The 21908-nt window shown below is 62.6% G+C and overlaps 1 protein-coding gene across 4 annotated transcripts in view; it reads left to right on the top strand.

Moving 5' to 3' along the window:
- Positions 1-21908, top strand: part of GRAMD4 (GRAM domain containing 4) — a 63088-nt gene that overhangs the window by 18044 nt on the left and 23136 nt on the right. For 3 of the 4 annotated variants that reach the window (XM_070453519.1, XM_070453520.1, XM_070453522.1), the window contains exons 2-3: positions 11387-11597; positions 14423-14543. In XM_070453519.1, the coding sequence (XP_070309620.1) occupies positions 11387-11597; positions 14423-14543 (332 nt within the window). Of the gene's footprint in view, positions 1-7875; positions 8021-11386; positions 11598-14422; positions 14544-21908 lie in introns of those variants that run through there. The other variant, XM_070453521.1, reaches the window with a different exon arrangement.

Here is a 21908-nt window from a genome sequence, read left to right on the forward strand (position 1 = left end):
CTTTGCAGCCTTCCTTATTTTACACTCAAGCCTTTGGTCTATTTTGAGTTTTTTGGGGAGGGTATGAGATGAGGCTCCAGGGTTATCTTTCCCAAGAAGCTCAGGATGTCCCATCTTCATTTGCTGAAGTCTGTGTGTTTCCCTCCAACTTAGGAGGCCCCTTTGACCCCAGTTCAGTCTGGGTCTGTTTTGGCAAATTTGTTTCATGGCCTTGCCCAGTATTCATGTGCTGTCATCACACTTTAACTCTTGACTGTAGCTGTGTGGTGTCTTATTTATTTTTTTAATTATGTATCAGCCTGGGTCGGGTCTTAGTTGTGGCATGTGGGATCTAGTTCCCTGACCAGGGATCCAGCCCGGGCCCCCTGCACTGGGAGTGTGGAGTCTTAGCCACTGGACCACCAGGGAAGTCCCTCCATCGTGTCTGATAATGAAGCAGAGTGTGCGGTTCAGTACATTCACATTGTGCTTGCTATGCAGTCAATGTACACCCATCTTTAGAACTTCCTCCTCCTCCCAAGCTGAAGCTCTGTCCCTGTTCAGCGCTCACTCCCCCTCGCCTGTCCCGGCCCCAGCCCCGCCGTCTGCTCTCCGTCCGGGGGCCCTGACTCCTCAGCGCCTTGTGTAAGCGGATAGCACAGTATTTGGCCTTTTGTGACCTGCTGATCTCACGGAGCCTGCGGTCCTCAGGGCCCCTCCGGCTTGTGGCCTGTGTCAGCTCTCCCTTCCTGCTTGAGGCTGAATAATGTTCCCTCTTGGGTAGGGACGGCATTTTGTTTATCCACCCCGGGCTGAGGACCCTCGGGTCGCTTCCTCATTCTGGCTGCCGTGAACTTGGGCGTACCAGTGTCTGTTTGAGTCCCTGCTTTCAGTTCTTTCGAATCTATACCCAGGCGCGGAATTGTTGGATCATACGGTGGTCCCGGTTTTAGTTTTTTGAGGAACTGCTGCATGTTTCCCGTGGTCTCCATGGCTGTGGTTTATGTTTCTGGGCGTGCATGCCGAAAATCAGGGTGTTTACTGAGAACATGGTGAACCCCCAGCCCTGCAGCTGAGCAGGCTGGGCCTCTGGGAGCCTGGCTCCCTGGTCCCACCAGCAGGTCCTGATGAGCTGGCGGGGGCGGAGAGGGGGGACCCCCAGGCTCCATCATCAGTCTAGAAGCTGTGACCTCCTCTGAACCTTGCTTTCCCCGTCACATTAAGAAGGGGAGACACAGTGATAGTAGCAGCTATGCAGACGACACCACCCTCACGGCAGAAAGAGAAGAGGAACTGAAGCACCTCCTGATGAAAGTGAAGGAGGAGAGGGGAAAGGTTGGCCTAAAGCTCAACATTCAGAAAACTGAGATCATGGCATCCGGTCCCATCACTTTATGGGAAATAGATGGGGAAACAGTGGAAACACAGACTTTATTTTGAGGGGCTCTAAAATCACTGCAGATGGTGATTGCAGCCATGAAATTAAAAGACGCATATTCCTTGGGAAAAAAGTTATGACCAACCTAGACATCATATTAAAAAGCAGAGATGTTACTTTGCCAAAAAAGATCCACCTTGTCAAAGCTGTGGCTTTCCCAGTAGTCATATATGGATGTGTGAGTTGGACTATAAAGAAAGCTGAACATCAAAGAATTGATGCTTTTGAACTGTGGTGTTGGAGAAGACTCTTGAGAGTCCCTTGGACTGCAAGGAGATCCAACCAGTCCATCCTAAAGGAAATCAGTCCTGGGTGTTCATTGGAAGGACTGATGTTGAAGCTGAAACTCCAATACTTTGGCCACCTGATGGGAAGAGCTGACTCATTTGAAAAGACTCTGATGCTGGGAAGAATTGAGGGCAGGAGGAGATGGAGACAACAGAGGATGAGATGGTGGATGGCATCACTGACTTGATAGACGTGAGTTTGAGCGAGCTTCGAGAGTTGGTGATGGACAGGGAGGCCTGGCGTGCTGCAGTCCATGGGGTTGCAAAGAGTCGGACACGACTGAGTAACTGAACTGAACTGAACTTGTTTATTAAGCTCAGTCTGCGCCAGGCCTGGAGGCTGAGGGAGGGTTAAGTGAGGTGGGGTGGGAGCGTTGCTGTGCTTGCTCTCCAGAAGGTGTCTGGAGGAAAGCGCAGGGCTGTGCTGGGTCATCCCCGCCCTCAGCCTCCCGCAGGTGTGTCTGCCCCTGCACAGGTCCACGCCCGCCGGCCCTGCACCTGCCAGCCAGCTCAGCACTCTTTCCCCTGCCGCCCCACACCGTGACCCTGGACGGACCCGAGCGCCTCGTCCACGCCCACCCGTGACCGCCGAGTCCTTCTGGCTTGTGACCCCGTGGTAGCGGGGGTGCTCCGTCTGCACCGCCTTCCTCTGCGGCCCCGGCCTCTCCGTGGAGCTGACAGCCCGAGGCGTAGCCTGATCCCCGCAGAGCTGCCTGCTCCGCGGCCCTGTTGCAGCTGCATGCGGTACACAGTAGGCGCTCATTACATGCTCCAGCAGCTCGGTCCTGTGACCCATGACGGCCTCTGCTCCGGCCTCTGTGAGGTTTTCACTGCCCGCTGATCACTCTCTGTTCCAAGTCTGCTCCGGGTGGGGCCCATGCTGGGCAGTCCCCTGCGCCCGACACGCCCAGTGGGGGGCTGGGACCAGCTCGTCCCGTCCTCCTGCATGGCCCGCCGTGTGTCAGCCCAGCTGGGAGATCGTGTGTAAGACTGGATCGCCCACCACGCTGGGCGGTTACCTGGGCAGCAAGTGTGGAAAGAACTCAGAGGGTTTTTCCTGTGTTATTGGACGTGGGTTTTACAGCGGCGGTGTGAGGTGAGGGCGGCCAGCCAGGCCCCTGTGCCGTCAGGCCCTGCCCAGGGCTGGGCTCCCTTGCCCAGCCCAGCAGGAAATGTGGGTTCCACCTTCCCTGCACCGGGCAGTGTTCAGACGCGGAAAGCCGTTTGTGGCGGCGATGTGCTCTGCGGCCCCGCCCCAGGCCTGTCAGTGTCCCGGGGCTCGGTCTGTGGTGAGTTTGGATGGGCCCTGGGAGGACCCGTGGCCTCAGCTGGGCCACATTTCCAAAAAGGAAGAAGTAGCCGTAGGCCAGGGCTTTGGAGGCGCCAAGGGCCTGTTCCCCCGGGACCATCAGAGGCCACGTGGGTTTACATAAAGGGGCCAGGATGTCCTTTGAAGTGTACCGCTGTCACCCCGATTCTCTGCCAGGCCGCAGGCTGGGCCTGCCCGCGACGTGGGGCCCGCCTGGGACCCTTGTCCTCGAGCAGAGCGGCTCTGAGGCTGGGCCCTTCCGGGGGAGGGGCGGCGCACAGCACTGCGGGGTGCTAGGGGTTCCAGGCGGGGGGCGGGGGCAGGGCTGGTCCTGCTTTTGTGGGGACTTTGTCACTGTGGTGCTGTCTCTGCAGAGCGAGGGGCCCTGCCTGGGCCCTGAATGTGGATGGGGGCCTCCAGTGACAGCTTATTCAGAGCTGCAGGCCGGCCCCTCTGCTCGGGTGGGATACGTGGCCTGGGGTCGGGGGAGAAGAAAGTGGCTCTCGACTTGGAGGGGGTGGTCTTCCCTCCCTGAGATCCTCCTGGCCCCGGGGACCCTGGAGCCAGTCCAGGCTGCCGGCCCCTCCAAGGGCAGCACCTCCCCTCACCCCTTCCCTAAAGGAGATTTGACGGTGGCGAGGTCCACATCCGAGTGTGTGATTGGCGGGATCACTGGAAGGGGGACCCTGGTGCTGAGGGAGGGCCTGGTTCCCTGTTAGGGGCCTGGTGGGTGACGAGACCCATTTGAGAGTCCTTGTTCTGCTGAGCTCTGATCACCTTGAGGCCAGGGGCAGCCAGCCGTGACCCCGTCAAGGGTAGCCTGCCCGCCACTGCCTGTTTCTGTTTATGGTGTCTTATTGGGGATGTCCCTTTGGTCCAGTGGTTAGGCTCTGCTCTTTCGCTGCCGGGGGCCCGGGTTCAATCCCTGGTTGGGGAACTGAGATCCCGCAAAAGCCACAGAGAAGCATGGCCTTCTTGGCCCAGAGCCACAGCTGCTTTGCACTGTAACACAAAGGGAGGACTTGTGACGGGAGGCTTGTGGCCGCCAAGCCCGAGACGCGTACCACCCGCATCCCTGGGCCTGCGCCTTCTGTCCGGGCAGCCTTGTGGGCCGTGGGGCCTCTGGAGGAGAGCCAGCTCACGGACAGCTGCGGGCCGGAGCCCCTCTCTGCTTCCTGGGGCGGGGCCGGGGCGCTGGCAGGAAGTCAGGATGAAACTGGGAATCCAGACGGCCTTTCCTACCGGCTGGAAGGATCGCCCCTGTTCTGAATGCTGAGGGCAGTGGGGAGGCTTGGAGGCAGAGCGCTTCCACCAGAAACGAGTGCTTGAGTGTGTTTCCTATTGCCCAGTGTCTGTGTGCATCACAGGTTTGTAGAAATCTAAGCCTTAGGTTTCCTCTTTGTTTGGTTTAAACAGCAGTGTGGCCAGCGTGCGGGGCTGCCCTCCCACTCAGTCTCCTAGGCAGAGGGGCTGGTGGGCTTGCATATGGAGTGTCACCCGGTGGCCCCGGGGACCCAAGGGGGGCTGGGAAGGTGATGACCAGGGCGTGAGGACAGAGCGCCCACCCAACCTCCCTGCCATTGACCCTGGGGTCGGGGTCCCCCCCAGAGGCTTGGGTCCAGCGTGTTCTTTTGGGAACCTCACCCGTATGAACGAGGAGGTCTGGGTCCTGCTTCGCAGGGTGGCCTTTCCCCATGGACTGTACAGTGCATGGAATTCTCCAGGCCAGAATACTGGAGTGGGGAGGCTTTCCTCCTGCACAGATATTCCCAACCCAGGGCTCAAACACAGCTCTCCCACACTGCAGGCAGATTTTTTACCATCTGAGTCACCGGGGAAAGCTCAAGAATACTGGAGTGGGGAGCCTGTCCCTTCTCCAGGGGATCTTCCCGACGCAGGAATCGAACCGGCGTCTGCTGCATCGCAGGCGGACTCTTTATCAGCTAAGCCACGAGGGAAGCCCCGTGCTCGTCTCAGGGACTCTCGTTTGACCTCTGCCCCCGAGCTGCGCCAGGGAATCAGAAGGGTGTGTGGGGGCACGGGGTTCCCGGAGCCCTGCTCCTCTGTAGCCACGACAGTTCGAGACGACGGAGGGTCAGGGCAGTGGTGTGTTAGAGCCGCTCACGTGGGCCTGCAGAAGGCTGCCTGTGAAGGCGTCAGGAATTCTGTGAGCTGGCCACTAGTGAAACGAGAGTGTATGAACTCAGATAAATCACGTCGGAAGCAGAGGGCTTGAGTGCTCAAAGGTGCTCCCTCCTGGGTTGTGTGACGGGTTGTGGTCCCGAGGCGGTTGGCGTCCCTGGGGTCTGGACAGTGGGAATCGTCTGGGTGGTCCCCAGGCAGTGCGGCCCACCACGCGCTCACTGGTTCCCGGACGTGCCTTTGGTGGCTCGAAGGACGGCCACGAGGGACGCAGTCACAGCGCGAAAACGGGTCCACGCGGCTCGGCAGGGCCTCGCCTCTCTCTGCGTTGACTGTCCGGTCCTGAGAAGGCGACGGGGAGACGCTGGTTCGTGGGTGGAGGTTGAGGCGTGGCGTCCGCATCCACAGGGAGGTGAGGGGCCCCTCCTGTTGGAAAGCGACCGCCTGCTTCCATGAGGATGTCTCTCCTGTCCTGGACCAGCGAGTCGGCTTCTGATGCGTGGCCGCCTTTCTTTGGTTTGTCCTGTTAACATAGACGAGCGCGTCCAGCAACCGACATTCATGCTGGAACCACACTCGCTGGTCGGTTGCGGTCCTGGTTGACCGGGGTGAGGGAGGATTTCAGCAAGAACCTGTGAGCCCGTCCCCTGGGCGTCACTTGGCTTTGCGGAGTTCCCGGTGAAGAGTGCTGAGCGTTTTATTACTGCTTGTAGACTTGCAGCACACCTTAGTCACCCCAGAGGTCCGGGGCGGGGTGTCGCGAGGGCCTGCACGGCCCCAGCTCGCAGAGGAGGGGGTGGCGGCTCACCCCGACCCCCCCAGCCCTCCTGCGCTTCCCGCCTGGCTCTCCCGGGCCCCCGCGGCCCCGGCGGGTCACCGAGCCAGCAGGGCCCAGGCGGCTCTGCTGTTACAGCGCACGACACTCGGCTCCTGGCGCGGGGAGCTCGCCCGACTGTAGGAGGAGAAACCGCCGAAGATTTCCACCTCCTCCCGGAGAGCCTCCCGGGCTGTTGAAACCTTGGACTTAAGCGCCGTAAGTGTTCCCGGATTTGGGGAGCGCGTGATTCCCCAGCCTCGAGGGCAGAGTCCACGGCCTTGCCGTGAGGCCCCTGTGGCTGGGCGGCTCCGGCGGGCAGGCCTGGCCCTCCTGGCACCAGGGCCCAGTGGTGGGGGCCCCGCCTCGTGCACCGTCCCCTCCCTCACTGAACGGCCAGCCCTGGCCAGCCCTGCTGGGATGGACCCGGCGCCTGCAGGACCTGCCCTCTGGGCTGGGGGACAAATCCTAAACCAGGGAGCTAGCCTGGACTCCAGACCAGACTGGCAGGTGGAGTTTGGAGTAGAAGGATATACTTGGAGCAGAAGGAGCCACTATGGGGATGCCCCAGACCGGGAAGTGCTGGGCCCCGCGGTAACCAGTGTGGTGGCGAGAGGACCCCCGAGGGGTCAGCAGGGCTGGAGCCCAGTGTCGGGGAGCAGGCAGAGCCCCAGGAGGGGTCTCAGCGGGTTGCTGCAGACTGTGTGAGGTGTGTGGGCCAGACCCGGCTCAGAGGTGGGGGGGGGGAGCACGGCTGTGGGGCGTGGCTTGGAGGTGGAGGTCCCCGGCTTGGAGATGGGCTCCCAACTTGGGGGGGCCTCTGGCTTGGAGTTGGGCATCCCCGGCTTGAAGATGGGGGCCCCTGGCTTGGAAGTGGGGGGCCCTGGCTTGAAGATGGGCCCCCAGCTTGGGGGGCCCTGACTTGGAGGTGGGGAGCCCTGGCTTAGAAATGCCCCCCCCCAGCTTGGAGGGGGGGTGGTTCCTGGCTTAGAGGTGGGGAGCCCTGGCTTGGGGGGGCTGGGCTCACTGTAGGTGGCCATGGTCACGTGGTCGGGGGCTCCTTCTGGGTTTGACTTGAGTGGCTGGTGTTCAGGTGTCATGGGGGGAGGTCCACGGAGGCTCCCGCTACTGATGAGCGTCCTCACACAGTAGGTCAGCAGCCAGAGTCCAGGCTCGGGAGGCTGGTGGGCAGGGAGTCAGTTGAGCATCTGAGTGTTCAGGGTCCCGCCCACTGAGGCGTCCATCTGGGTGAGGGGGGTGGCTGCCCTACCAGCCTCGAGGTCGGGGGAGCCCGCTGGCCCTCGGTGGGAGCCAGAGTCAAGCTCCGCATGGACAGTGGGGCGGGCGTGGTCACCGTGCCTCCTGGATCGCGGGCATCCAGACTGCTCCGCGGATCGCCCAGCATGGGGCCCCCCGCTGGCTGGAGCTGCGTGCAGGTTGGGGTCCTGGGGGCACGTCTTGCAGGGCTGTGGGCCTCTGGGCGCCTTCCTGGAGGACGGAGACCTGGCTGGGGCTGGCCTCGCTCGACCTCTGTGACTCCCCGGAATACAGTTTAGGAGGAGGATTGCTTCATTTGGGGAAACAGACGTTGTTTATCCTGGGGTCAGCGGAAGAGCTGCCAGATGACGGGAGGATGACGCCAGGCCCCGGGCCGAGCCGGCTGTCTGAGGGCGGCCGGGGTGGTGAGGAGCACGACTGGGACCTGGGACGTGGTGCACGCCAGGCTGGGAACCACTTTTTTCTGAGTCTCAGGCTGGTGGGGGAACTAACATCCTTTGTGGCTTCCAAGCCCAGTGTTCCCCAGACAGTGCGGCCTTTGTGTGTCCAGGAGCCATTCAGCGCGTTTCCAGAGCAGCGTGCTTTGTGTCCCGGGGCCGGCACTGGCTTCGCTCCGGCGTCCCGAAGCCCTGCAGCGCAGTGGGTGCCGCCCCGAGCGGGGGCGGTGGACGGGCCCCTGCGCCGGGCACCCCCTGTCCTGTTGCCCCGTCCCGCCTCCACGGCCGCAGGGCCTGGCAGGTGTCACCGCTCGGAGTGTCTGCTTCTGCATGGAGGTACAAGGGGGCCCCTCCAGGAGCCTCGGGGGCCAGGGCGCCACGTCCCACTCTGAGGGTGGCTGTGCCTAGAAGGCTGGGCGTGCGGGGAGCTGGCCGGGGCCTGTGGGTTCACAGGACGAGCTGGTCTGTGGATGCAGGCTTCTTCCCCGTGGGCCCTGGCGAGTGCGGGGTGGGTGTGCAGGGAACAGGGGCTGGTGCATAAAGGGGAGCCTGGGCGGGGGCTGGGGCAGGGCGGGACATGTGGCCGCACCCAGACGGAAAGAGCGGGGTGGTTTGCGCGACGGCGTCTGTGACACTGGCTTTGCAGGGAGGTTTTGCGGGGAAGCTTTGCTCTGGGTCGTGGTTCGTGCCTGGCTGGCCCCGGCGCCCCTCTCGTTGGCCGTGGACCACGGCCGTGCCAGTCTCCCATCGTCATCTCAAAAGCTGGGGAGGGCTGGGTCAGCCGGTGTAGTTGAGATGGTCCTGGGGTGGGGTGGGCTACCTCTCAGCCTTGGGGGTGTGGGTGACGGCAAAGTGCCCCTCCCAGCCCAGACCCGCCTGGCAGTGGGGGGCGGGGCAGTGGTCAGGTGTCCTGGCACCTGGTCTTGGTCCGGCAGCTGTGTGAGCCCAGGGGCCTGGGGGCAGGGCGGTGGGGACACCCCTGCCCTCCCCAAGGGCAGATGTTGAGATGAGCTGGCGAGGCAAGGAGGGGCCCTGCTGGGCGGGGTGGGGGGCGCGCGGGCTGGGCACTTGTGAGCAGCATCCTGACGGTGGCGGGGCGGACCGTCGGTGCTCTGTCCCCTTCCCTGGTGGCCTCTTCATTTGCTTGCTGAGTCCGGAGGGAAGGCAGCCCTGGCCTGCGGGGCTGGGAGTCCCAGGACCGCCGATGAATGGCAAGGAGGGAGGCTTGGCTGCGGGGACCCCTGCCCCCCCCCCCCCCCCCCCCTGCCGTCTGCCCCACTTCTGCCCTGTGCTGGGTGAGGAGGGGTCCCCCGGGTCTTTTTGAAAATGGAAGGAAGGAAGTTTTACTTGGAGGCGCTTCCCATCCCATTTGCTTTTATTTTTCAAGTTAGAAAAGCAATCGGAAAGAGCATGTGGAGAGGAGTTTTGCAGCCTCCCAGGAGCTCCACCCAGGGGCCCGTGTCACCTGTGGGGGTGCAGACGCCCATTGTCCGTAGCGGTGACCTCAGGGCAGCGGCGTTGGTCACCACTCTGAGGTTCCCGGGGACGTCCGTGCGCCCTGTGCGTGGCTCCAGAGCTCCCGGCTGGCCACAGTGCAGCCCAGTCATGCTCCCCATGCCGGATCTGCCCTGGGACGCATCTCCAGACGGGGGCCCACTGGTTCCCAGGGCGTTGGTGTCCCTGCTGCCTGCGGCCTTGGTCACATCGCTGGCTTCTTTTCCTTCTTGGTGAAGTTAGAGGTTTCTGCACGAGGAGCGGGTGACCCCTGTTGCTGAGATTCCTCCTCTGCTCGGGGTGGTGGGGGGCTGGTTTGCACATCTGTGTACCAAGGTCCTCTAGTCTTTACCAATTCATGCAAGTTGTCTCACAACAGAGATACGAGTTCACACACACCCTATTTGCTCCATGTGTCTCCTGTTTCACTGCGTTTTTTAAACAAAACGTCAGTTTACTTTTGTGTGGTTGAGTTTTTTTTTGAACTTTGATTTTTTTTTTTCCCCCCAGTCTCTTAATGTAGACCATCACTCCCTCCCCTTAGAAACTTAAGTCTCTCTCTCTTTTTTTTTTAAGTTTACTTAACCTTTTAGTTCATCTCTAGTTCACAGCTCCTTCCCGGGATAGCTTACTGGATGGCCGGCCTCCTGCCCCCATCCTGCCAGATGGGGCCACATCGGGCCAGCTCAGGGTTCCAGAGAGCCCGAGAAGCCCCTGTCCCAGGAGCACCTCCAGCCCCGCCCTCGACGGGCACGGCCTCAGCTGTCCATGGAGACCAGAGCCGGCCCCGGCTCGTCCTGACCCGGGTCTCGCGGGCGCCCACTGCACGCAGGCTGTGTTGTTTGGAGAGATGATGCCAGGGGCGGCGGCCCTTGGAGGGCGGGGCAGGCGTGCAGGGCTGCAGCCGGGCATCCTGGGCGGTGCTTTACCGAGGTCTAACGGCCCCAAGCCCGCACTGTCCAAGACAGGAGCGCCTTTCCCTGCCGCCGTGGCTCCGCGTGGACTGTCCCCGCTGGGTGGCTTGAGGCAGGTCCTGCCCTGCTTCCCTGCTTCCCCCCCACCCTGTGCGAGGTCGCCGCTCTGTTTCTTGGGTCTAGGCTGAGTGTTGGCACCCGGGCGTCGTCTCGAGTTCTTGGGATCCTCTTGCCGGATTGGTGCTCATTCCCATTGGTGTTCATTCTGTTTCAGAGGAGGAAGCCGAGGCTCAGAACGGTGGGAAGTGGAGGGCTTGAGCCTGGGCACGTTCAGAGCCCCTGTCCCGTGGGGAACCAGGGCCTCTTGCAGACCCTGGGGGCCGGGGAGCTGTGTGACCAGGGCTGGGGCCGTGGACTTCAGCATGAGGTTGACTGGACATCCAGAAGGGCTGCCCACAGCCACCCCCAGGCTTTCCTGGGGGTGGGTCAGAGATGTGGGGAGTGGGTGCCCCACTGCACATCCACCCCTGGTGTGCATGCACGCTTGGACATACACATCTCCTCCCTACCAGCGCACATCGCTCCCCCCGCCCCCAGCATGACGCCACACCCGGCCTTTGCCGCCCTCGCTCCTGGCTGAGGGGATCCCATGCCTGCAGCCTGGGCACTGTGCTGGGAAGACCTCTGGGACCCAGTGAGGCTGAGCCGGTCCCGAGAGCTGGGTCAGGGCACCCAGGTGGGCAGGACGGCGTTTCGGGCCAATGGGGCAGCCTGGCCGTGTGCCTGGGAGCGGGGCCAGGTGGAGGGAGGGGACAGGGGTCCAGAGGGAATCTGACACCCAGAGTCCTGGGTGGGCATGTGTCTGTGCTTCCTGACGGGTTCTTGGAGCTCGGGAGGGTCAGCCCTCCGCCCTTCTCACCGCAGTGCCCCCTACCCCCACGGGGTCAGCGGCTCCCCTGCAGCTCCAGGCTGCCCCCTCTTGGTGCTGGCAGTCCCACTGAGAAACAGGGCTCCCTTCTCCCTTGAGGGGTGCAGAAGGCTGGCCTGACGACAGGGGCCCGAGCCCAGTTACCAGCCCAGCTGGGTGGGGGTGACCGAGGCCCTAGCCTCTCTGGCAGGGGGGAAGCCTGTGTGCCCCAGGGTCCCTGAGTAGCAGGACTGGCTGCTCCCTGAGGGCAGGGCCGGGTGGCGGCCCTGGGCTGTGGCCTGGAGCTGTCTGTAGGGGATGGTGTGCTGGCAGGCGGCCAGCAGGTGACTGACCACGGGACCTTGCCCCCGGCTTGCTGTCCTGCAGGGACTCCGAGCGTCATGTTAAGGTGAAGCAGAGGGCCTCAGTGCTGAACATGCTAAGGAAGCTGGACAAAATCAGGTTCAGAGGTCACAAGAGAGATGACTTCCTCGATCTAGCCGAGTCTCCGAACGCCTCGGACACCGAATGCGGAGACGAGATTCCCCTGAAGATCCCTCGGACCTCACCCCGGGACAGCGAGGAGCTCAGGGACCCTGTGAGTACCAGAGTGTCCCCCGGCCCCGTCCCCGGCTGAGTGGCCCACGTCTCGGGGCCCCTCACTGTCCCCATCCACGGGTGCCAAACCCAGCGTGGCCTTGGGTGGACTGTGTCCTTCCTGGCCAGTGAGACACAGAGGAGGCTGCTCCCCATCTCTCCCCCTCCAACCTTCCTGGCGGGGGCTCATGCCCAGATTGAGGGTAGTTTGTCTGGCAGCAGGGTTTCTTCCTTCCTTGGATTTTTGGGTGATCGGCAAATTTTTCATGCAGAAGTGATGCCAGGGCCCCAGCCTGACCCCCGGGAATTTGATGCAGGGGTCGCCGGGCGATGTCTGGAAGCCGCTGGCCTAGCCCGAGGGCAGCACCTTTGGGCACCTGGCCGGACTGCCTGGCCATCACAGGGTGCGTGTCACTGCCCTGGCAGCTGGCCAAGCCTAGGCTGGGCCTCGGGAGCCCAGGTGGGGACAGTGGCCCCTGTGGGCCGGTTGTGGACACCCTTCCCTTGGCCAGCAGATCTCTTCAGGGGCTCGGCGGCTCTGGTGTGAGCAGGCCCTGCCTTTTGGAAGCTTGTGTTTGGTCAGTGGGCGGGCAGCTGGTGGGGCAGGCTGCCTGGGTCCCCTCCCGGCCAGGGGTGACAGCTGGCTCCCCGCTGTGGGGATAGTTGCCCTCATCTCCCTGTCGTCAGCGAAGAAGCCCGGAGTCCCCCTGCCCCACCAGCTGTGGACAGCCGCGCCCACGTGGACCACGGGGTTGGTGGCCTTGCGGTTCCTGCCTGAGCACCTGAGCTAGGCTTTCCTTGCAGGTGTGGCCGTGAGCGCCTGCCCGCCTGGCCCTGTGTATTATTAATGCTTCGTAATAGAACAGGGATGGGCTCGCTCGCTTCTGGCGGCAGTGAATAATTTATCGGCACTGCCTCTTAAGAGCCGGCATCCGATCAGGCGGGCTGGAGCTGCGGAGCACTGCCTGGGCACGGCCTCTGTCCCCCGCAGAGCGGGCGGCTGACCTCCCGACCCCGGGTCGGGGTGGGCTGGGACCTCACTGCTGTGTCTTCTGGAGGCTGGCAGCATCTGCTGGGTGGGACGCTGTGGGGGTCACAGGCCTGTCCTGGGAAGGGGGCGCCTCCTGTGGGGGTGGGACCAGCTGGCCGGTGAGGGCCCAGGGCGGGGCGAGCCCAGGGCTGTGAGTATGAATGACTCTCCAGCCCGCATCCCCAGTCCCGAGGGGCTTTCTCTGTCTCTCTCTCCTTGGGGGGGGACAGGCCAGCATCCTACAGCGGGTCACGCTGTCCTTCTTGTCACCTCTGCCCCGGGACGCTGGGTCACTGCTGCAAGCCTCGTGCCCACGTGGCCTGCACCACCGCTGCCGTGCGGGCAGGTCGTGTGTCGTCCTGGTGGAAGTGACCAGCGTCTACCGCGGACATGCCCCGTGACCTCTGCCGTCCCCTGCGGGGCCTCGGCTCCGAGCCGGCCACAGCCATGTGATCCCAGCCTCTATCAGACCCAGGGCCCCTGGAAGGGAGCTGAAAGCTCCGGGACAAGTTCCAAACGGGCTTAGTTCCAGTTGCTTGGAGACCAACCTGCATTTCAGCCTTCCAAGGACGTGGGCTCACGGGTTGTCACTCGGGGCCATGAGCCACGAGCCACCCTGCCCACCTGGGTGGGGACGTTGCTGACGAGATGGATCCCTGTTGGGTCACCTTCCCTGGCCGGCCTCTGCTCTCTGCCCTGGGGCCACCACCTTGTCCCCCGAGGCCGGGGCTGGGCAGGGGAGGAGGGGCACCGTCGTCTGCGAGGCGAGTGGGCGAGCAGGCCGGGGGGGGCACCCTGTCTTTCGCCTGTTGCCCAGCCCTCCTGTGCCCGCCCCTGCCAGGCCCACAGGCAGGCAGATAAACCCGGCCTGTCCCTGCCATCTGGGAGTTCCTTGCTGCGGTAGCCAGAGCAGCTGACGGTCCAGCAGGTCCGGGGCCCGGACAGGGCAGCCCCAGGCCAGAGTCTTAGTGTCCACTTCCCCCTCCAGGGCTGTGGCCCCGGACGAGACGACGACGTGCGGGAGCCGGTCACGGACCCTGTCCAGGCTGAGTGTCCCCTTCCTTCCTTACCCCAGTTTGGGAGGGACCCGGAGTCAGATGGCCCTGTTGCGTGGCTGGGTGCAGTTGTGGGGTGACCAGGGGAGTTTCCAGGACATGGCCTGGCCGTGCTGATACATGCGCCCCACGTCAGCAGGCAGCGGCGGCCTGTAGCCGGGCCTGCCCTGAGCCAGGCGGGACAGTGGGGGGTGGCTTTAATTAGCCACCATGGGCCAGGACAGGGCCCTGTTTGGAATTGGCTCCCCCGGAAGCCGGCACATGGACGCACCCTCCCTGGAGTCCTGTTGCTGCGGCTCCCTGGGTGCCAGCCGGGCTCCCCGGGCAGGACACCAGGCCCTGTGGCCAGGCCGCTCTCCTGGGAAGTCAGCACACAGGCCGGGGCAGGTCTCCCCAAGCTCCTTCCCTCTGTGGTCTGAGAGCTGTGCTGTGGCCCATCCGGAGGCTCAGCGTCATGCTTGTGGTCTTACTTTGTCATTTCTGGACGTTGGTCTCGCCGGGGCTCCGAGGATGTCTGCTTTGCCCAAGATGTCCCTTCCCCGGCAGATGAAACCGAGGTGGACTGAAGCAGGTCCTAATGCCGGGCCGGTGCCTTCCTAGGCCAGGGGAGCTCTGGGAGCCGGCCTTTCCAGACTGCGGGGTCCTCGGGGTACCCCGAGGTACCAGGTGCTGAGAGAACCAGGTGACGACCCAGGGTGCTTCCAGGCGCCTCTGAGCTCCTTCCTGGTGTTTTCCTTCTAGGCTGGTCCAGGGACCCTCATCATGGCTGCAGGGGTCCAGGACTTCAACCGGACAGAGTTCGACCGCTTGAATGAGATCAAAGGCCACCTGGAAATCGCCTTATTGGAAAAACACTTTTTACGTGAGTACCGGTGGAGGGGTGGGGGGCAGAGAGGACAGTCTTGCAGGGGTGCAGCCGGGTCACACAGGGGTCACGGTGGGGGCTGCCAGGCTAGCGGTGGGGGCAGGCGTGGCCCTCGCCTCCCGAGTCTGCATCCCGTCTGCACGGCCGCGGTGTCTTTACTTTCTGAGACAGACACGAGGAAGGAGTAACATGTCCCCAGAAATTCTCAGCATTTCAGAGTCTGGTGCACTGTTGTGGTTAATCAAAATCCAGCAGAGATTTTGGAGGGGATCTGAAATTTCCTGCTCACCGAGGAGCAGGTGGGCCTGGGTGTCCGGGGTGTTGGCTTCTGGGTAGTGATGACAGTAAGGTGGTTCCGGAAGGGCCTCCTTGCAGAGCTGACCCCCTGTGATGTGTTGTGTCTGGTCCCCTCTCCACCCCTCTGTCCTCCTCCTTTACAGACCAGGGAACAGAGGCTCCAGAGCTGAGAAAAGTGGCCCTGCTGGTGGCTTAAGCCCTCTGACTAGTAAGGAGGGTAATCCAGGCAGACTCACCGTGAAGCCCACGCACGTGGCAGGCTGTTTTCACGGTTGACACCGGTGTGGGGCTGATGCTTCTAGGGGGAGAACCACAGAGGGTGAGGGAATCAGCTTGGCCCGTGTGCCTAGAGCTAGTCATGTCTGAGCCACGGGCGGAGCTGCCTGGGCCCCGGAGGGAGGGTGCAGGGCAAGGCGCCTCCCTCCTCCCGGGGTCCCGCCCGGCCGGGGTCCCCCGCTGACGGGTGGGACCAGGCAGGGGGTGCCCTCACCCTCTGTCCCCACGCGTGTTCTCTCCCTGTGTCTCCCTCGTGTGTGAGCTCAGCATGGTCTGAGCTCCAGCCACGGGTGCCCATGCAGCGTGTGGGACCGCTGGCTGGCACACGCCCCGGTGGGAAGCCTGGTGGGGGCTGGGCCCGCCTTCTCCCGGGAGGTGGGCCACATGGCCCTCACTGCCTCTCCGGGCACTGTCCCGCCGCCCAGGTGCCCCCGCCCCGTCTTCCCCCAGGCCCCTCTTGCTGGTCGGTGCCTCCCTGGGCATGCATGTGTGTGCACACACGTGTGTACAGGGCCTGGACTCCGTGTGTGTGCCCACCTGCACCCTGCCGGCCTGTGCTCGCCCGCCCGCAGGGTCTGAGCCCTGGGTCTGAGCACTCGGTCTCCCCGGGAGTCCTGAAGGAGGGGCCGGGGAGATGGGGCCAGGCGGGGCCCGCAGGTGCTGTGGACCGAGAGGGGCCCGCCTCGTGCGGTCTTATCCCTGTGACCGCGGTCCCTGCTGAGCTCCCCCGGGGCGGCCACACAGACGGAGGGGCAGCCAGGCCGCCTCTGCAGAGCGGAGCGGGCCTGCCGTGTGGTGGCCGTGCTGGGCGGCCCGGGGAGCGCCCGTGGGCGATGCTTCCTGCAGTTGCCTTTCGTGGGTCCAGCGGAGGAACCAGCCGGGCCCGGTGCTCTCGGGCAGGGAAGGGTCTGTGAGCGTCCGACAGGGAGCCCCCACCCCTGCTGGGGAGGGGCGGCGGGAGGCCTCCCGGAGATGGGGTTACCAGGCAGGGTGGGGGGGGGGGGCAGGACGGCTGTGACCCCAGGGAGGCCCGTGTGGGGCTGAAGAGCGGAGGAGAGAAGAGGCCGCCTGGCCCCAGGTCGGCGTTGCCTGGGCCCGTCCTTGCGCTCCGTCCTGAGTGTTTTATCAGCAGAGTGGAACGCCGGGCAGCTCATGTCACAGCAGTGCAGAGCTCCCCTTTGGCGGCCTGGGGTAACGACAGTGGGCGTTTTTAATAGTAATTGTCTGCACTGGGTACTTGCTGCTACGCGTGGGCTTTCTCGAGTTGTGGGGAGCGGGGGCCTCTCTCTAGCTGCGCTGCGTGGGGGTCTTGCAGTGGCGTCTTGGTTTGGAGCACAGGCTCTGGAGCACAGGGCGTCAGCGGTTGCGGGGCGCGGCGTGCCGGATCTCGTTCCCATCCAGGGATCAAACCCGCGCCCCTTGCAGTGGGTGTGCAGAGTCCTAACTGGACTGCCAGGGGAAACCCTGATTACGTTTTCAAACAAGTTAGAGCTTCCCTGGTGGTGCAGACACTAAAGAATCCGCCTGCAGTGTGGGGTCCTGGGTTTGACCCCTGGGTGGGGAAGGTCCCCTGGAGGAGGGCATGGCAACCCACTCCAGTATTCTTGCCTGGCAAATCCCCATGGACAGAGGAGCCTAGTGGGCTACAGTCCATGGGGTCGCAAAGAGTTGGACATGACTGAGTTACTAAGCACAGTCTAGTAAACTAAAAAATCAAGATTTTCTTGAATAACATCAGATACCAACTGAGGCTCAAACTTCCCCAGTTGTCTGGTCATTTTTAGGGCAAGTCTCTGAAATCACAAACAGGGTCTGTAAGTTGTGGTTGGTGGGTGGATGTTGCCCACCCTGGACCTTGCTCAGGGCATCCCCACGGTCCCAACATGTGAGCCGGCGTGTTTTCCGTCCCTTGGTGGTGGTGGGATAGGGGGTGATCTTGCGGAAGGCCCCTCCTCGGTGGGGGTGGTGGATGGCGTGTGCTTCCCTGAGGCCGTTTCTCTTCTGCATCATGACCCGGTTGTCATTATGGCTTCCGTGTATCATCTCATTAGAGGTTGCAGATGGTAATTCTCGACTTCCGACATTTCTTTCTTCATATGTTAACCAACATGTTGCTGGAAACTTAACTCTTTGGTTGCCCCGAGTCATAGTTCGTATGGAGAGGCAGGAGATATGCTTGACATTCCAGCTTTCAAAGCAGCGAGTTGATTCTCTACTGAGAGCATCTTGGGCTTTTGCCTGGGGTTTTGGTGTCCTCATGAGATCGGGGACTTACAAACATAGTCACGAGTCTTGATCGCTGTGGTACCGTCTCCCTGGTGCTCAGATGCCCCACCACGGGCTGGGTTTGTCTGGTGTTTCCTCAGGATGAGGCTGAGGTCAGAGTGTTCTCAGCACATCTGACCAGGAGGTCGGGGATGTCATTTTGTCCCCACACGCACACTGCCTAGTTCATTCTAGAATTAGATCCACTGCTGCGGTTGTCTGAACTCTTTCCATGTTTCCAGAGTCAGGGTGTGGTCAGAGACGTCAGTTGTCTCTCCCAGGGCCCCTCAGTCCCTCTCTTCCTGGGCAGATAACCAGTCATCTTCTAACTGTACAGTTCATCCTTCCATCGGATTTTTATAAAAGCAAACTTGTCCGTACTTGTGCCCCTTAGATGGGCTTCCCAGGTGGCTCAGCGGTAAACAGTCTGCCTGCCAAGCAGCAGACACAGGTTCGATCCCTGGGTCAGTAAGATCCCCTGCAGAAGGAAATGGTAACCCACTCCAGTATTCTTGCCTGGAGAATCCCGTGGACAGAGGAGCGTGACAGGCTGCAGTCCATGGGGTCACAAAGAGCTGTACACGACTTAGTGACGAAACAGCAACAAACCCCCCCTTAGATAAATGTTGGCGTGTTTTCACTTTCTCCACACTGAGGTCACATGCTGGAGGTCCCTCCAGATGGTTCTCAGCGCTCTTCCGTGTCCCACGCGGGTCGGCCCTGTGGCTGTGGCTGGGTAACCCGCCTGCTCCCTGCTCCTTGTTACGTGCTTACAGGTGGCAACTGCATCCCTCCAGCCTCTCACGTAGCTACAGGTGGTTCTCAGCAGGAGGTCTGGAGTGCGTGGGCTGCGCTTCTTCCTCTGCCCTGAGCATCTAACGTGAGGCCCTGATCGGAGCTCGGTGCTCGGAGGGAGGTGTCACAGGGAAACCCGGTCAGAGCTGAGTCTGCGCAGAGCCTGTCCGTGCCTGCTGTCTCTTCCGTCCTGGTACCCAGGGAGCACAGCGTGGAAGAAAGGATGTCGGCGCCCTGTGGACCCACAGAGGTGTTTCTTGGTGCCTCTGCGCCTGCACCTGTGTGCTGGGCAGGCCACCCTGGCGTGGGTCTGCAGGGGGCGGTGGTGGCGGGGAGCTTTGCTTGGAGCTGGCCCCAGGCTTCTGGCTCCTGACTCAGCCCCAAGTGGGCGGGTGGCTGTGGACGTTCCACCACGCAGAGCCTGGCCCCCCGCCATTCGTAAAGCATCTGAGGGGTCTGTGTTAAAGTTCCATTCAATTATCTGTACTGCTCTCTCTCCAAAAGCAGAGAGAGCTTTTGTTATTCTTCTCGGAGAGGAGGAAATAGCCCAGGTTTATGGCGGCTTCCTTCAGTTATTAAGTATTGAAGAGTACAAGTGTTCCTGGGAGGAGATGGCGGAGGGATGAAGAATGGGAGACTGCAACGTGTTCTGGCTCAGGACCGGGGGCAGGAGGCTAAATTTGTTAAAGAAGCACATAAATAAATGAAAAGCCACCATCCATTTTCATTTCGGCCGAAATGCATTCCTGTTACTGCCGTTTGGGCATGGACACATGCCCACTGCTGTGCGGTTTCTGAGCCGGAGCATGCATTTACCGATCGCCTGCTGGGTACGGGCTCTGGGAAGGGAGGTGCTCCGCCATCGTCAGCTGCACGGGCAGGCGCCTCCCAGAGTGATCTGCGTGGATTTTGGAACTTGGAGGGAACTGCCTCTGGGGCCCCAGGGCTGCCCGGCTAAGCCCCCGGGTTCCTGAGCCGGGTGTGGGTCCATACTGCCGAGCTCTTCCTTCTTCCCGGATGGATGTGAGGCCCGAGGGATCCCACCTAGATGGGCTGCAGGCTGGTCCCAGGGGTGTGCGGCTCAGCGCTCGGGGCACCACGACCCCAGGTTGTCGTTCCTGGGGAGGGAGGCTCCGGCAGTGGGGGGCCCTTTGCCCCTGAGCCCCGGTGCTCCCGGGAGCTCCCCTTCCTGCTCCGACAAGCAGTGGGCCTGTGTGGCCGACTCTGACCCCGTGGCGGGGGGCTTCCAGGAGAAGGTGGCTGAGGAGGCAGGCAGGAGGGCGGCCATCAGCCTCCCTCTGCCTCAGGAGCCTCCCTCTGGATGCCGAGGCTGGAAGGAAGGAAGTTTCTGGGCGCCAGTCTGGGTGATTCCGGCCTACGAAGCCCTTTCTCACCATTGAAAACCACAGGGCCTGGAGCTGCCTGGTGTCTGCTGGTGGAGGCATCCGGCGGGGCAGCCGCCCACAGCTGGCCGGGCTCGGGGTCCAGTGTGGCGTTGGTCGGATACCTCTGGACCCGCCCTGCAGATGTCTCTCTGGGGTTCTGAATCTAAACAAACAAAAAACCAAAGAAATTAAACCCCGCTCCTCCTGTTTATTCTGCGATGTTGAGCTGAGAGGATAAACTCTCCATTCCAGAGGCCGGGTCGGACAGTTCCGCTCGGCGGGGATGTGTTTATTGAGTGGTTTCTGCCCTTTCGGGAAGACAGCAGATGGGTGACCCAGATGGACGGGAAGGAAGCGAACAGATCAGGTAACCAGCGGATGAAGACGAGATGAAACTGCCTGCGCGTGTCATAGGGGCCTGGGAAGAGATGAAATGGGCCCTGAAGTTTCTGTGTCTGACCCACAGGGCCGGCTCTGAGCTGAGAGCCTGCTTCTTGCTTACTCCCTGTGGATGTCCAGTCCTGCTTCCCCGCTGGACGCAGGCGAGCTGGCCCCGCCAGGCGGGCCTGGCCCCATGCCCAGCTGGGCGCCTCCCTCGCCCAGGCCCTGAGGGCTCGCTCGGCTGGCAGGAGGAGCAGGGTGGGGGCTGGGCGCACACACGTTCCCCGGTTCAGTGCTGGCCAGGCCTGAGCCCCGGAGCCCGGACCGGGGCCATCAGATCAGCCTGCCACCTCTTGCAGAAAGGCGGTCTCTGGTTCCTGAAAATCGGCTGTTCTGGGTGGAAGCTCTGCCTGGGATCTTATTTTAGATGAGGAACATGTTCATGCTCTGCTGCTTCACCCCAAACCCCGGTCGGTTTCCTGAAATGTGTCTGAAGGGCAGTGGTGAGCGGCCTGTCTCGTGGGCGTGTCAGAGCCGAGAGCCGCGCCGCCTGCTGGTGACCGGGCCGTCAGCATGGCAGGGCAATGCCAATGCTTCCTAGACAGTACCTCTGCGTCCAGAGGCCAGTGAACGCTGGGGAAGAGGCAGATGCAAGTTCACCGTGAAAGCAGGGCCTTGCCTGTGATGAGCTGGCCTCCCTGAGGGGAGAGGGTGCAGGAAGCCGCCGGGGGGATTGCCACAAGCGCACTCCCGGCTCACGACCACCTGGCGCTTTGGGAAGGCGTGCCTTTGGGCTGGGGGAGCGGGGGGCCGGGCTGGGAGGCCAGAGGCCGTGAGAACTCGAGGAGCTTGGAGCGGGGAGGTGAAGGGCGGAGCCTGAGACCACAGAGTGGGCTTCCAGGTGGGCAGCCTGCTTCCTCACCGCGGCCCAGAAACAGCACAGCGGGTGGTCCCTGCGTTTGCACACCTGGCCGGTGGGAAGCATTTTATTTAAGGATTATCACTTGATTTTTTATTTTTGGTGGTGGTTGGGCCTGTTGAATTGTGTGCCAGGAGGACTCTCGCTTGGGAGTTCTACTTTTACGGGTTTAAAAATAGCCTCGGAGCCGTGTTCCTTTCTCGCAGTATCTTCGCCGGGGACTGGGGAGTGGGCTGGGCGTGGGTGGGCATGAACACAGGTGCCCCCCCCACCGTCTCCCCCGAGACGGGCTGTCCCTGCGTATCTCGGGGAGGCGGGGAGGCTGGACGGCGTGGGCCGGCCTCCCGGGTCCCGGTGGGCAGTGTGGCAGGAAAGGCCGGCCACGGGAGCTGTGGTCCTGTGTTCGGGGAGCCACGTCTGGAGCTCGCTCTGCCTCATCCCTTTGGAAGCGCTGGTTTGTCAGGTGCCCTGGTGGGGGCCCCGAAGGCTCCTATCGGAGCAGGGTCTGGCTTGTGTGGCCCCTGGGCTGCGCCAAGGGGGCATTTTGGCTGCAGAAACCACGCTTTGGGAAATCAGGACGGCACCTGTGCATCTGAGGGTCCCTCTGGGCCGCCGCCGCCCCCGCCTCCTCCCTGTTACATTCTCTCTGCTCTCCTGGGAGCCGGGCGGGGGCGGGCCGTGTGCCCCGGGAGGCGGTCCTGGTTCCCCTCCGCAGCCTTGCACCCGGAAGCTGGCTTTGCTCACCTGTCCTGCTAAGTGGGGGCGCAGTGAGGAAATTACAGTGCTGACCTCTCCCCATGCATGGCCTGTGATCTCAGAAGGTTCGGGGCTTCTGAGTCGTGTCCGGGCAGGATCCTGGCTTCCCTGGCCTCCAGCAGACGTCCTTCCCGTCCCCCGGCCGGCCACAGCCACCCGCCAGGTCGGCAGACGGCACAAGGCCTTGGAGAGGCAAGCAGTGTCAGGCTGGGAGCCGTGCCCCATGACCCGGGCACGCCCTGTGACGGCTGGTGCGGCGGCCTTCCCACATGCCTGGCGTGGCTCCTA

Source organism: Odocoileus virginianus, chromosome 23, assembly GCF_023699985.2.
Source record: "Odocoileus virginianus isolate 20LAN1187 ecotype Illinois chromosome 23, Ovbor_1.2, whole genome shotgun sequence".
NCBI classification, from domain to species: domain Eukaryota; kingdom Metazoa; phylum Chordata; class Mammalia; order Artiodactyla; family Cervidae; genus Odocoileus; species Odocoileus virginianus.